Source organism: Labrus mixtus, chromosome 4 (genome assembly GCF_963584025.1).
Source record: "Labrus mixtus chromosome 4, fLabMix1.1, whole genome shotgun sequence".
Taxonomy (NCBI): domain Eukaryota; kingdom Metazoa; phylum Chordata; class Actinopteri; order Labriformes; family Labridae; genus Labrus; species Labrus mixtus.
This window is the reverse complement of record NC_083615.1, coordinates 21,521,491-21,537,559: the sequence shown is the minus strand read 5'-3', so window position 1 is coordinate 21,537,559 and position 16,069 is coordinate 21,521,491. Positions and strand designations below refer to the sequence as shown.

At 40.5% G+C, this 16,069-nt stretch overlaps 1 protein-coding gene across 4 annotated transcripts in view; it reads right to left on the bottom strand.

The window, feature by feature from the left end:
- The window catches only part of LOC132973115 (carbohydrate sulfotransferase 6-like), a 366,303-nt gene that overhangs the window by 341,405 nt on the left and 8,829 nt on the right, over window positions 1–16,069 (bottom strand). For 3 of the 4 annotated variants that reach the window (XM_061036371.1, XM_061036372.1, XM_061036373.1), the window contains exon 2: window positions 7,524–11,682. In XM_061036371.1, coding sequence (XP_060892354.1) covers window positions 10,393–11,589 — 1,197 coding nt within the window. In that variant the 5' untranslated portion in view covers window positions 11,590–11,682 and the 3' untranslated portion in view covers window positions 7,524–10,392. Of the gene's footprint in view, window positions 1–7,523; window positions 11,683–16,069 lie in introns of those variants that run through there. The other variant, XR_009672966.1, reaches the window with a different exon arrangement.

Here is a 16,069-nt window from a genome sequence, read left to right as displayed (position 1 = left end):
TTGTATATTTTGGAGAAACTGTGATGATCTAATTTCCCTCTGGGATTAATAAAGTATTTCTGATTCTGATTCGGACCTTAGTGGGAGTGGCCTGCGGTGCTGTGCATTCTGGGATTAGGTGTCTTTCATCAACATGAGCCAAAAAGAAACTTTCTGCCTTTTCTCGGCCAAGAAGGCACCAACTTCAAATTTTATTTCACATTTCTACTACATGTATGACCCAATGTCAATACAGATTCATGTTTCAACGGGTGAAGTATCCCTTTAATGGTGTGGGATACCCGATGAACTTGCAGGTGGCAGGTAGCTGTCAGGCTAAAATTTCTGAGGAGTGGCTTCCCAGTGACTCTGTTGTGGCTAACGTCTATGAGCAGTAGGAGAGATACAGGCTGACCTGAGTATTAGCTTTTGGAGCTGAACCATTTTCATCTGAGGAGGATAGATGTCATGCAGAACAGGATTTTGGTACTACTACTCTAACATCATACTTCTTTGTAATTGTGTGGTAAACAATGACAATAGCCCTTTCCAAGATACCTTGACCAAAAGGTCTTTCTGAAAAGTTAACTTAAAGTTGGCTGGTAGTCGAGTTAGTTGGTCTTTATGTTCTGGTGTAGTGATGAGCCAGTGTGCATTGTAGGATGTGTGTTTTTAAAAACAGAGCCTAAACATTGATGTAAAAACCATATGAAGCTGCCTCTGTACACCCTGCATTTAGAAGTTGAATAACTTGACAAACTTTTATTGCTTTAAAATCAGTTGTATTTCACATTTTTCAGGGGGAATTACTTCTCCTTTTGCATACAAAGGAATAAAGTAAGATAAGATTACACTTCTTTGTCCGTTTGCACAGAAATTTGTCTTGCATTACAAGCTCGGAAATTCTCGCATCACAATCAAATCGGCACCAAAGATGGCAAAAGAATAAATGATTTACGACTTGTAGGATGCTCTTTTTCTCCCTCCCAGATGTTAAGTATCCTCATATGGCTCTGTGTTAAAAGCAACACAAAACCAAAGCCAGGATTTATATGTAGCCACAGAACTCGTTTGTTTAAGGACTGAAACTTTACCTTGGGTGTTTCCCACAAATACAACTAAATGGGCTCTTTGTTTGCTGCCATATTTGATTACCTAATGTCACAGTTTAATTAACCGTATCTGTCTTGACAGAACCACCAATTAATCTGGGGACATTCTGATGAGCACAAGCTTGACAGAAACACTCTTAAGTCACCCCTCCGGGTAATGCGTCAACTGTTTTTGCATCAATTGTTGGTGTCAGTGTAATCATGCAATCTTCTAGGAAATGTCTGGATCTTCTATTGCACAATGGTGAAGAATATTCTACTATTCTGTTAAATTAAATGATTCATTTTTGTCTGAAAGGTGTCTGACCGGCCTATCAGACATAGCAGATAAATCAATGTCTCTCTAGCATTTGGAGTTTATCATTCAACTATATAGTATAACATACATACATGAGCAGTAGGAGAGATACAGGCTGACCTGAGTATTAGCTATGGAGCTGACCCATTTTCATCTGAGGAGGATAGATGTCATGCAGAACAGGATTTTGGTAGCAAACCACCCTAACATCACTCTTCTTTGTAATCGTGTGGTAAACAATGATAATTGCCCTTTCCAAGATACCTTGGCCAAAAGGTCTTTCTGAAAAGTTAACATAAAGTTGGCTGGTAGTCGAGTTAGTTGGTCTTTATGTTCTGGTGTAGTTACAAGCCAGTGTGCATTGTAGGATGTGTGTTTCTTTTAGCAACCGCACAAATACTGCATTCATGTTTTCTTCAGTCCTGTATGTTACTCACCTGTGGCCTATAAGGACTCAAAAAAAAAATCAACTTCATTCTGACTCAAGAGAGAGTTCTGTCTATGGGATGCTTTTAAAAACGGAGCCTAAACATTGATGTAAAAACCGTATGAAGCTGCCACTGTACACCCTGCATTTAGAAGTTCAATAATCCTTTGTGTCTCACCTAACCAGGTTGTTCAGCACAATATAAAGCAAGCTAGAGTCATGAACGGGAAAACACTAAGCGGAGGACCCAGATGCAGAGCTAACAAAAATATTTATTTAAAGAAAAAGGCAAAAGGCCAAAAAAAAAAAACTTACTTTCAAAATGTTCAACAAAAAAATCCACAAAGATCCAAAAACAGGAAGCCACGAGGAATCACCAGGAAGACTGATATTCAATCACTAACACGGGGAACTTCAGACATAGACCGACAAAACCACAATGAACTGACAACACCAGTGAAGGAACACTGAGACTAAATAGACAGGGGTAATCAAACACAGGTGGGACTAACAAGACACAGGTGAGGACAATCAGGGCAATCAAGACAGGAGGGAAACACACAGAGGAGTAAAGACAACACTGGGGACTACTATAATCTAAATCATGAAACACAGAGAACTCAAGAATGTAACAAAACACAATAGAACACAGAGACACACAAGGAGAAGAAATTACAAAAGAACTAGGAAACAGTAAAGACTACACTAGGAAACATTAACTCAAGGGAAACAAACAACACTAGGAAATAATGAAACACTGAAATTATACAAAATACAAAACCAAATCATGACAGTAAGATTACACCACTGGCCATATATTATGAAAAGAATGTAATTCCTAATTCTCCTTTCATGTATATACATGTTCTCATGACAAACTCTGCTTTGAGAAGGATCGAATAATATTAGTTTAATCTTGCCTTATGGCCTGCTTGTGAAGCTCTCGATGGCCCGTTTGATGGAGACAGCATCAACGTCCTTCTTCTGGAGCTTCTGGTACAGAATGTTGACGTGGGGCATGATTTTGTGAAAAAGCCACAGGAAAAAAAATGAAATCTTCATCCTGTAGCATCCTCACGTAGCCAGAAGCCCCTCTCTCAAGGTGGGCTGGTCAAATAAACCCGATGAACCCATCCTATTAAACTCTCAGTCTCGTTGCCCTGCAAAGCGTTGCATGCATTATTGCTGTGAAAACCAAAGTTTATCAATGAAAGTCAACCAAGAAAAATGAAGAGGAATTATCCGTCTATGGGAGAGAAAAAAGAAAGAGAGAAAAAAAAGAAGAGGAGTAAGCGTAGGGACTCTGGCAGACATGTTAGAATAGTGATGAACGCCGGTTGGAGGGGCCCCCAATTATTTTTGCCTAGCCCCACTACTGCCCTCTGATGTATCCCCAGGAAAATACTCTGGATCACTGTCAGCAGCAGAAGTTTAATGTGGATATTTCACCTTTTCATTCCTTATTCTTTTTGTGGACCTGTAAGAATGAAGTAATAATCATTGGATGTAAAATAAGACTAAAATGGATCACAAGATTTGCTGCTAAAGTGAAGTTGATTACATGATAAATACAATTGGCTTCCTACACATTCTTCTACAATTTAACGATATAAACCCTGTGAATTATAAAAACATCTTTCTTTGGTCTCATGAAATGAACACGCAACAAAGGGGTTCATTTCTGGAACACATTTTCAAGAATGACATATTTATCAGATATGGTAGAATAAATGAGAAAAATAACAGATGTAAGCTCTGTACCAATTAATGAGCGGAATATATTATATTCATTTTTGCTTTTGTTACTTAGCTAGTTTTTTGTTTTCTTTGACTTTATTTTGAAAGTTTTGGCCTTGGATGAATTTATAAAGGTTCAAAGAAAAAAGGGATAGGACTGGATGTTTTTTCACTTCATCCTGTGCAAGCTTTTTGATCCTGGACTAGTTCAAAAAGAAAAAAATTAGATATTACAGAAAATATACAATCATTGTTGTTTGCATGTTTTTTTTTAATGCTCAATCATATAAATAGATTAAAATGAAAGAGAAAAATTATTTTAGAGTCAGATTAGGAGTAGGGACACCATCCACACCTCTCGGTGGTCTGGCAAAGCTTATACACTGATACATTCACCAAACATGTCAAAGTAAAAATAGATAAAAGGAAGAAAGACTGGGGGAAGTTTCTAGTGGGAGGCCTAAACTCATTGCTGACAGAGAGGATCTCCTCAAGCATACTTTAATCTGTTGAGCTTATTGATAGATAGATAGATAGATAGATAATACTTTATTGTCAGACATAGTCTGAAATTTGCCTTGCGTCACAGCGGCTCCGTTTGCGGCACAACAATTAAGACAGGAAACAAAGACATTTGAAACAACACTCAAACACCAAACAAATGCCCAGAGGCCCTAAACGTGCTTTGGTCGAGGATTCAGCTCCACATTCAATTTTAGGATTGATTGGTGAACAAAAGAGTGTTTCAGTCTGACCTTGTAACGTGGGACCCTGTATCTCCGGTTTGATGGTAATAGTTCATACTCTGTGTTCAGGGCGTGGTCAGGGTCAGAGGCGATGCAGTTAGCCAGTCTTAAAATGCTTTTGTTGTAGGCGGATTCATTCAGTCTTTGCATGGGTTGGCACAGCTGAGCTCACACCACCCTGGGGAGCGCCAACATTAGTTGTGATAGCAGATGAAAGGGTGTTATTCACCTTCACAAACTGGATTCTGTTAGTGAGAAAAGAAGCACACCAAAGAGTCAAGTAGGGGTTAAGTTTTTGAACAAGTCCTGACATGAGCTGCTAACCCTCAGGACACAAAGGTAAACACCAGATATCATAACAGGCACCTCCTCTCTTAACTTCCCTCTTCCTAATATTCAAACTCAGTAGTCATCCTGTCATTATCTGCTATAATTTACATCTTTGGTTATCATTAAAATGTTTGTGTAGAAGATGAGTAAAATGGGGGTTTTAGTCATTGATGTGAAACAGCCATGACCACATAATTGTTGTCATACAATTAATTAATTTGTGCCCACATTTTTATTCATGTTTTTATGCACATAATCATGTTAATTGATTCTCATATGAACATGCTCTGCATTTATTTATTTCCATTCAGTTCTCTCTTTTCTGGAAAATATTGTTTGAATGAGCGGCAACCATTGTTGGCGGTAGGCACATACCTTGTATCTACCACTGTAGTAGTAATATGGGAAACAGAGTACAAAAATGACACAAGTCAAAGCAAGAGGACCTTGGGGTTATGTTGTGCGCCACATGTACATAGTCCTCATCGCGGTGGCTGTGGGTTCGAATCTGACCCCTGTTCTTTGCATGTCATCCCCCTCTCTCTCCTTTCATGTCCTGTCTTCATATGTGTCCTATCTAATAAAGGCAAAAAGGCCCAAAAATATATCTTTCAAACAAAAAAGCAGGAGGACATTAAAGTAAATTTAAAGCAACTGGAGAAACTATTTTAATGTTCTTGTTACTGAATTGAAGAGAATTAAACCGGCTATTGAGAACATCAGCTAATTTGGAAATAGTTTGCTGTTGTAAAAAAAAAAAATCAATGGAGGAGGATCATTTTCCCATCTGGTTTTGTTTAATCTAACTTTGTTTTAGCCAACATTTGAGCACTAACTGGAAAATTTAAAAACAATGCAAGTTTACGATACATCTGTACTGGCTTTACTTAGGAAACTAAAGAATACGTCTTACTATAGACATCTTCTTCTTACAGACACTCTACTACATTATGGCGGCTGTGGCTCGGTCGTTCGTCCCTTAACGGAAGGTCAGGGGTTTGATGCCCAGCTCCCGCAGCCAAGTCTGATGTCCAAGTTGCTCTTGTTGCTTTGTTTGTGGCGTACGAATGTGTATGAATGGGATTAGTTACTTCTGATGGTCTCTTTACAAAGCAACCTCTGCCATCATTGTTTGAATGGGTACTGTAGGAAATACCTGCCACAGGGTCCTCCGGACCTCCAGGCGGACGGCCTGGATGCAGGGCACATAGCCCGGAAAGTTCAGGCGGACGGCCAGGAGGCCGACCAAACCCAGGGAGCAGTTCGGGTGGGCGGCCGGAAGGCCGACCAGATGAACCCACGGGACCAGTGAGAGGCCAGACCTCCCACGGAAACACAGGGGTGGGCAGAGTCAGCAGGGCCTCCGACGAGGGCACCGAAGTGTGCCGGGCCTTCCACAGAGACACAGGAGTGGGCAGAACCTTCCACGCAGACACAGGAGTCATAGGAGTGGGCAGGGCGTGGGAGTCAGACGCAGCTCCGCAGATACAGGCACCGATGACAGACGTGGCTCAGCAGACACAGACAACACTCTGCCGGAACAGGAATAGGGAGCAGACTGCGCCCTGCCGTAACTGGTGGCAGACAGCGCTCTGCTGGAACACAGGGAGGCTGTGGTTCTGAGGCACAGGGAGGCTGAGGCTTGAGCTGGGGCATGGGAACAGAGGTTGAACGTGATGTACCAGGAGTATATTGTCATATATTGTCATGTCTTCCAATGTGGGCTCCTTGGCTGGAGAGGGCCTGGTGAAGGGGGTTTTGGTCTGCTGGGTCCATAGTGGTCAGTTCATTCTGTTACGGTTCGGTGTGTAAAACAAGGGAGGTGGACCCAAGTGCAGAATAGACTAATAAAACTATTTATTGAAACAAAAAGGCAAACTCTATCTATCAAAGTGTCCAAACTGAGAAAATCCAACAATTGACAAGCACTGAGAAACACTAACACTCCAACATTCGACAAACAACACTGGCAACGTACAACAATGAACTGACACGGAAGGGAAGAAACACAGAGACTAAATAGACGCAGGGTAATCAGACACAGGTGAGACAAACAAGACACAGGTGAGGACAATCAGGGCAATCACACAGGGAAACACACAGAGGCAGGAATACAAGAAACACTGAGGACAACTACAATCTAAATCATGAAACACTAAAGACACACAGAACTCAAGACTCTAACAAAACACACTAGAACACAGATACACGAGGATAATAAATGACAAAATAAAACAGAAAACACTGAAGACAAAACTAGGAAACACACAAGGGAAAAACCTGCAACACTAGGGAACATTAACACACAAGGGAAACAAGCAACACTGGGATAAAACAGGGAAACTCAAATACAAAACCAAATCATGTATCAGGTGTAAGGGTGTAACATGAGGCTGTCTTCATCTTCCCCAGTACAGCTGTTGTGGTGAGCTGCAAAACGAACTGCTGTGCATTATTTATGTTGTAGCTGATCCATGTGGAAATATAATGACCTACTTTTTAAACTAGTATATTGTCTTAGTTAAGTCCAGTTTAACAGAGGATGATATGTGTCGTGTCATTATTGTAGTATGGTTACTGTCTTACATTTTTAATTCCACTGGATTCAAAAAACAAATGACTGCTATTAAATGGTTTATCATATAACACCCTTCATAAGAATAAGGATAACCTTATATAAAACAATTTCTAAAAGGGTCCTGCCTTTTTTATTTGGAGCTGACAGATAATTAGACAAGGAGTTTCAATTCTATTTCATACTAGTTTGGTAGCCAGCAGATGGTGCACAATAAATTATGTCCAGTTGGAAAGATCTTGAGTATTTGTTTTTTCCAGATGTAAAGAATCCATACATAACTCTCAGTTAAAAGAAACCCAATAAAGACAGCCAAAGGTAACAAGTAAATATTTATTGCTTCCATTAGTACCATGTAGTTTCTTTCAGATTTTCAGATAAATACAGTCAGGTCAGTGAGCTGTACCCTCTCTGTAAGGCACTGGCACGGCCAACTCTTCATATAAATGCAAACAGAGGACAGAACACAAATAGAATCTTTCACATTGCAAAAGGGACACATGGTCATAGTTCATGTACCTCATGAAATCAGAGACGACTTTTTGAAAGCTTGCATATGTAACACTCCATCCACCATTGAATCAGTAATACATTTCTGCTTCTCTCTCTTTTTTTAAAAAAGGCCACACACACATACTCACACACACCAACTGAGAGAACACAATGTACTCAGTGAACACTCTGTTCCCCCTGGCTCCATATGTATCCAGCAGACACAGAGAACAGAACCAGATGCTCATCTTCAGCTTTACTTACTCTTAGCGACAGTCTTATGTTTGTATTTTTAATGCACTCTGTGTCATCAGCTGTTCACTAATCAGCTAAAAAATAAGCTGTGCAGAAATGCTGTGTAACAGTGTTTTAAAAAAAGCACAAAACAGCCAAGTCTTCACTATGAGCTGGTTATATTACACCCTAACACTCATGACCCCTAGTGCATGTATTATATTTATGAATGGTCAAATTATTAGTCCCATTGTTCATGTTGCTTTTGCTGTAGTGCTGTTCTCCTCATGCCAGCTGCTCGGAGTATGTGGTCCTGTCCATGTGAGGACCTGTTTTAAGTTTCCTGCAGAGCTAATCCAGATGCAAATCCTCCAGCGGTGTGCCCTGTTCTATATACTACATAATCTGTCCGAGATACAAATGAAAAGTTCAATCACACCGAAAAACTAAGTTCACCGTAATTTGTAAGAATGCATACCAAATTAGCGTGTCTTTTAAATGTTTTGATGGGGAAAAACTATGGGAAAGCACTGCACTGAGTAAACAAAGGAGTTTATCACATCATGTTAAACAAAGAAAACAGAACAGTGCTGAGACAGCTCCAAAGGTACCATGAATACAAGTATAATTAAATCGCTGGAGAAACATAAATCAGTCAAAGAATCTAAAATATTACAATAAAAATAAATCAATTTGGCTCTTTAAAAGTCTCAACTTTACTTGATTTATTTGTCTTTATTGTGTTGAGACTATCTTAACCCATCGACATAATCCATATCATGTATGTGGAATGTCCCCAACACGACGGACGATGTTGAAAATATAAAACACACACCTTTAGTAATGGTAGGTATCCTATTTAAGGCACAGCTGTGCTTGATTAGTAGCATTTTTTTTGGCTGGGTCTTGGCAAACGTACAAGGAAAAGATCTATTACTTAGATTGACTGTCATTTATCTGCTGCCCTGAGCACAAAAGAGCCGGTGTTCCACTCCTCTGTGGAATACCGTCACATATCTTGTGTGTAGGATCTTAAGGCTGTGGCAGGTATTTAGCACATATTAGGCGTATTGTTTGGCATGACCTGTTGACCCGCTCAGATGTAGCCTCATTATGTGCCTGCTTCTTTGTCTGAGTGTCCCCACTGTGTTTCTGGTCACAGTACCCCACAATATTCAAGACACCGTAAAACAGAGCGTAGCATGTGGTCACACCTGTGCAGGCTGCACTCTTTGACTAAGCGCTCTGGTTTTGTTGAGGGTATTCAAGATGTGGGGTGGAGTAGAAGAAACCACAAAGACCTGCTCACATGTGGACAATAGATGATCCTGCTAGGCCTTCAGGATCATTTGGACAGTCACTGATGGGGTCCTACCAAGGCACCTGTAGTGTCATCCTTGAACAATCACAATCACAACCCTATACACAACCATCCCAGATGAAGCATTAACAAACATAACATTAACAGAGATCCTGTGACAGTGATTCCACTGACCTCAGAGTGGCTGCTCCTTCTCTGAAAAAAGCATCAGGTCTTAAGGTGACACAAGGAAGGTGCATAAAATGAAGTGAATTGACGTGAATGTTTGGTTCAAATACATTTGTGTTTTGAATGTGGGCACATCCCACTGTGCACACAAAATTGGAAGCTATTTAACAGGTTTATCTTTGTGACATGACATCATTCAGAGTTATCACAAAGCAGCTAATTATCTTCAAACTCCCTCCTGTTTCCAACCAAACTAAGTGCAGCCATGCAAATGTGGACTGTGGGTTCCTCACTTACAAACCGTGACATAATTGTGTGCTGTTAAATTCATGTTCTTATACAAGCCTGCTTTATCAATGCTCAGTGCACTCAGACTTTCTAAAGAAAAAAAATCTAGGGGGCTGGCAGGAGAAAGTCCAGATAAAGTCTGAGTGAAAAGTGTGGATGTCTGCATTTACACACGCAGCTCCTCCAGCAAATGTTTACCAGAATCATCTGAATTATTCTCCTCTCTAAAACAAACTAACCCGCTGCTTACGACCAGAAAAAAAAAAACAGCCATTTCAAGTTAAAAATCTGCATTTCTCATATTATGAGGGTCTGCAATCTAAGCTGCTGCTAACTTTAGCTCATAAACTCAGCTGGAAATGTTTGAAGTTCCAGCAGTCAGACCCTTAAGGAAAACTGAGATTAATGTCAACTGGTAGAACAGGTAGAAACATGAGAGTGCTGAGGGGTGATACTGGAGTTTAGTGTTGCTCTGGACTAATAAAAAAAGGAAACAATATTAAAAGTTTCATAAAAACCAGCGAATCAGATTTGACTGATGAAAATCTGAGTCAGGTAAGGCCTCATATTTGTCACAACTCAATTTGACTTTACGCCCATGTTTCTATGACCCTCAACACTCTTTAAGAACAAAGACTTCCCTCTAATATCGTCTCTTGGTGTTAATGTCTTTGTCATTCTTTTTTTAACTGGTTCCTGGATGCTCTGTTTTAGTTGGCAGCCAGCTGAACTGGTATGGTTCTTGTGGCACGAGAAGGTCTATGTCCAGGCTCTTCTGTTCTTTCTCACTGTAAACTGTTCTGTACCCGAGCAGTGACATGGCTCCTTTACACACCTCCTGGACTCGCTTGACTTTGTTGTGCGGGAGTATGCTACGCCAAGCCTGGGAGACATCAGCAGCATTTCTTGATGTAATTTTGAAAGCCTCTTTCTTGGTGCCTTTGCCTTTTCCGTGTGTCACACGAAAGATCCACTCCTCCAACTCTTTAGTCATATCCAGACCAACAAACTCATAAATGGCATTTATCTCCTTGAGTGGGTTGCGGGCAACATCTTCGTAGCGGACCATTTTGTAGCGACCTTCAAGAAAAGGGGGGGGCTTCAGGATGGCTCTCTCGTTGATACGCACATGGCTGCGGCAGATCTCCCGCATGACTTGATACTGCACCTCCGCTGCTGGTATGGTTCTTTGCTCTAACACAACAGCATTATCTCTCATGAGGGCTTTGGCTGCCTCCTCTCTAGACTTCAAAACTGCACGGGGGTCTCGGACCAGGTGGATGATGCGGAGATCCAGGCTTGGGTCCTGCAAGAGTGGGTAGAGGGATTCCAGCTCAAAGAACCTCACTTCTTTTAACACCACGTGGCTGTAAGTGCTACAGGCGTCCTGCGCCCATTGGAGGCCCCGGGCATCACACGCCTGCTTGCACCAAGTCTGGTTGCTGAACTCGGTACGTGGCGTGAGAGGACAGGCCGGCGGCGAGCACAGGGCTCGGCTGTGAGACCACATAAACAAGGTGGACACATTGTGATTCTCTGGCAGATAGGCCTCCATCACAGAGAGGTCACACTGGAAGACGCTGCGTAACAAATCTCTTACGGCCATCCGAAGCAACCGTGCACCCGGTTTCTGTAGTCTGGTCCACACATGCCAAGCGGGCTCCATGAGGTAGTACACTGATGGGTGTTGGCTGAACACCTGACCGAGGAAGGATGAGCCTGATCGCCATGACGACAGCAGAAGAACGTGAACTTTGCCATTTGAAGGCGCAGGGCTGCAGGGACTCAGCTCCATGTACCAGCCACAAAAGAGGACCACCGCTGCACCCTGCAGGATCACCAGGAAAATCATGGTGCTGAGGTTAACTTTGCAGCGCGGCATGATGGCTCTGGATCTATGTCAGTGTAATGTGGATATCTCTCCTTTTTATTCTTTATGCTGCATAGAAGATAGGAATGGGTTGAAATGGGAGAGCTGGAGTGATGACAAGAGAAAAAAGACAAAGAGAGAGGGAGAGAGAATGAGAAAAAACAGATATTTAAAACAATTGAACAAACATGGAGCCATTTGTGCTTACTTTTATTGACAGATCAAAACATCTGAATATTTGCCCATTCTACGTTGTTGGACAACCAAATACTTTGCTGGCAACGTGACTGCACCAGGGGCCACATTGTAGTTTACTGGAATCCACCAGGTGGGCTTAATCTGTTCTTTTGATGAAGTTTGCTTAGTGTCAGGATACGGGGGAAGTGGGACGCAGGTGCGGGGACCTGGGGGTGTCTCAAAGTTATCCCAGAGGGATAACCATAAAAATCGCAAGCGATAGAATCAAGAGGGGGTAAAAACAACTAAACTGTATAGAGCCATAATAAGCTCCTAAACTTCATAATGCAATGAGATCTCTGCTGCTCGCTTACAAAACAGCGACAAAAACGGCTCGTCCTTACTTTAACTCTCTCATCCAGGTCTACACTCCCTCCAGCCCACTACGCTCTGCCAATGAAAGGCGTCTGATACAACCTTCACAACAGGGTCCTATGTCTCTGACTAGACTCTTCTCCTCTGTTGTCCCCCGGTGGTGGAATGAACTTCCAAACTCCATTTGATCTGCAGAGTCCCTCTGCACCTTTAAGAAAAAACTAAAGACCCAGCTCTTTCATGAATACCTACTAACTTAATGATGATGGTCTCCATATTATTGATGATGATGATGGTAATGACGATGGTTTTTGTTTGATAACGATGACTTATAAGATGGTTTCTATACTGATTAGAGCTCTTAAGAACTGCCGTCAATGTTGTGCTTTGCCTCTGTGCAATACCTTTCAGCACCTGTGTGTCCAATCGGACTCAAAGCTGATCGTTTGCTCTTACTGACATTGTTCCTTTTGTTCTAGATCCTTGCTTGTGTTGTACTTACTCTCTGATGTACGTCGCTTTGGATAAAGGCGTCTGCTAAGTGAATTGTAGAATTGTAGATCGATAAACTAAACCACTGCTGCCATGCAGCTGACTCAAAACCAAAATTGTCCAGGAGACCCAGAAAACACAGTTACACGGATGACGGCTGACTCCTCCCCTTGCGTATAAAAGTTGTTTAATTGAGGGACTAGAGAAAAGAAGAATAACATACTGTACTCACTGATTAACTGTGTTTCTAGATCACGCTTATTTCGGGTAAATTTACATGTAGTGTGAAGATACGAGCATAATAAAGCTCGCTAGCATTAGCATGCTAACCCACAATGCACCGCGAGTTGTTTTGGTTTCATGCTGGTGCTCAAGGGCGACATCTGCTGGATCAAAAAATTGCATATAAAGCCTTTAAAACGGAACGTATGAGCCTAAATCTGATGACCAGTGATGTAAACATTTAAAATATGACATTTCTTAACAGCGATCGGCATCATAACAGTATAAAATTAAACGTGTACATGAGTGTCTGTTCAATCTCTCTCCGTCAAACTGCTCAAACTAGTCATCAGAGGAAACTGACTTTAAACACCTGATGAGTAATTATTAACCGTGTTACCCGAGAGGGATCTTTATTTTTAAATAACATTTATTTGTAATAGTTTCTAACAGTGTTCATAGCGGTAATGGAGTGGTTATAGACGTTTAGTTTAGAGAAAAGGGGACATAAACTCTGAGTTATCAGCTGATTTAGAAAAGAGTAACACATGTAAAGTCACCTGGATGATATTAAAACCTTTTGTATTCATATGTGAATATAAATAATGATGAGTGGGGCGAGACCGGGTTTTATATCGAGCTAGCAAACTTTTTATTTTGACATTTATTTTTCAGTAAGAGGATTTGGTGTAGTGTTCCTTCGTTTAGAGACATTTTTCACCAACAAATTTATGTGACGTGACAGTTGAAACGTTGTTAATACGTTCGTGAATGAATGTGTAACAATAACATGAAAACACCTCCACAGAGAGAACTTGCACGATACCATCGGTCTGATTGATTTAATTACACAACAAGAGGACCAAGCTGCTAATAAACTCAACAGTTGCATCTTAAACATCCCTTTCGATGCATGTAGTTGCCATATTGGATCTGAACTCGGGCTACTTTTTTTTCTCTGAGTTTCCGAGTCATAATCACGACTTTAGGGCGCGTTCCAGTTGACACTTCCGACTGGGAACTGGGAATTTCCCACTTAGGAGATCAACTGGAAGCACCATTAGTGTGGGAAACATTGCTATATAAGTTCAGTATACCATTGTAAATCTTTTAGCTATGAAGCATCAAAAAGACAGGTGGAAAAAAGAAGAGCACAAGACCAACTAACTACACCATGTCGATGTCTTCTGGATCTACCGTACCGTTAGATGGACTTTTGTTTAAGGATTTCTCTGGCTTTGATAAATGTTGGAAATATTTAAGGTAATGTAAGTACTCAATAAAAAAATAGGTCTAGTTCATTTTTGATTAATTTAGATATTTCAATGTAAACATTGTCATCAAATTCTACATATTATACCTTTATGTAAAGTCTTTGCAAAAGTTTGATGAGGTTACATACGTGTAAACATCTTAACATGAAATTACCACACACATATATTAGCTGAATGTGCATTAAAATGATTCAATTGAGCCAGCACACATTTGAATATTGTTTTATTGTCAGCTTTTAAAAGAAAGTTCAGGAAGTAAACACTCAATAACTCAACTTCAAACTGCCTATGTTTGTGTATTTGTGAATCCATGAAGGTTACAGAAATACAAATAAAAACTCTATTTTTCAGCAGCTCTGGACGGACTGATCTGGTACTAATGGAGCAAATAAACCCATGTCTTAATTTTACACTACTTATGTAAAACTAAAAATATATCCCCTTTCTGTGGGGGATTAACAACCCTGTTTTAACTTAACTTTATCAGCTGTTGATAGACAAAGTGGAATTAGCTGGAACTAAAATTTCTGAGGAAGGCCAAAAGTCGGCCGTCTTTATGTGCAACATGTTGATGTGGAGGAGATTAAGTATGTGTCTAAGAGACATAGAATATTGGAATAATCAAAGTCTTTATGATCTAACTGTACTATACGGTTCTTTAATAGTCAGCATGCCGTCATGAAGTTTTATTACTGGTATTATTGTTGTCTATTAGTCTTTTTTTCCTCAGTTAAAATTTAGTTTCTGCAAAGCAACTTAAAGCAGTTTTTAGAGTTTGGGTGGAAAAATTGATGGGAGGATATACAACTACTGACTGAATGAGAAATTCTTTTAGAGTTAGACTTTATAGAAGGGACACCCACCACACCCCTCAGTGGTCTACCCTAGCTTCTAAATGAATTCCTTCACATACAGACAGATCATTCTTGACAGAGAGGATATTTACACATCTATCTGTCAAGCTTTTGAACAAGTCCTGACTTGAGCTGCTCACCCTCCAGCCCTCAGGGTACAAAGGTATACAACCAGAGATCATGACAGATCCCCCTCTCTCTTCCCTCTTTCCCATAAAATAATTGACATATACAACACATACTTTTCATTCTCTTATTTATTTGGACTTACTTTAGATCCATCATATGTTGTAATAGTAGGTCAGCCATTAAGGTGCTATCAGGGACAGACTGAGACCAACAAAACTGCCCATGACTCTGACCTCACCCAGGCCTCAACAATGTGTGCATGGAAACACAAGAGCCAACAGCAGCATTGTCACAATGTCTTAATGTTTACTCGTGATATTAACCAGGGTTTCATAATACCACTGATGTTAACTGGATGCTGTGTTTTGAGATGCACTGGTTGCAATTTCTTTGGCAGATTCTAATTTCCATTTGTTCAAGGTCTGACCTGCAAATTGCGATCTTGGCAGATTCCTATTATCTTTCTTTAAAGATCAATAATATACAAATTCATTTTTGTAATTTGTTTAATGGAATTACCATTTTATGTGTATCATAAAACACTGACTGTTTTAAGTGTTTATTAAAAACTCTTGGGTTAGGATGATCATTTAACATGCACCATGTTACACATGACATTAGCCAACAGTTGAGTGTCCACTTTCTTGAAAAAAAAAATGCATGTTTAATATACATCTGCACTGGCTTTATTTAGGAAACTAAAACTATGTTTTCTTATTATAGACACCTTCTTCCAATTATACTACATGCCATTACTTTCAGACCATCAAGTTTTACAGGGAAGTTGTCTTCAGCGGAGCAGGAAGATCATGTTAAACATGTTTTAACCACAGAGGTCTTCATCAGGGCTGACAAAATAAACATTTGTGATGTGGCTACACCTATATGGCAACTACAGTCAATGGTAGACAGTCACATCAATCACAGAAAGAGAAGGCTCAGTTGGCAGAGTCGTCGTCTCTCAACCAA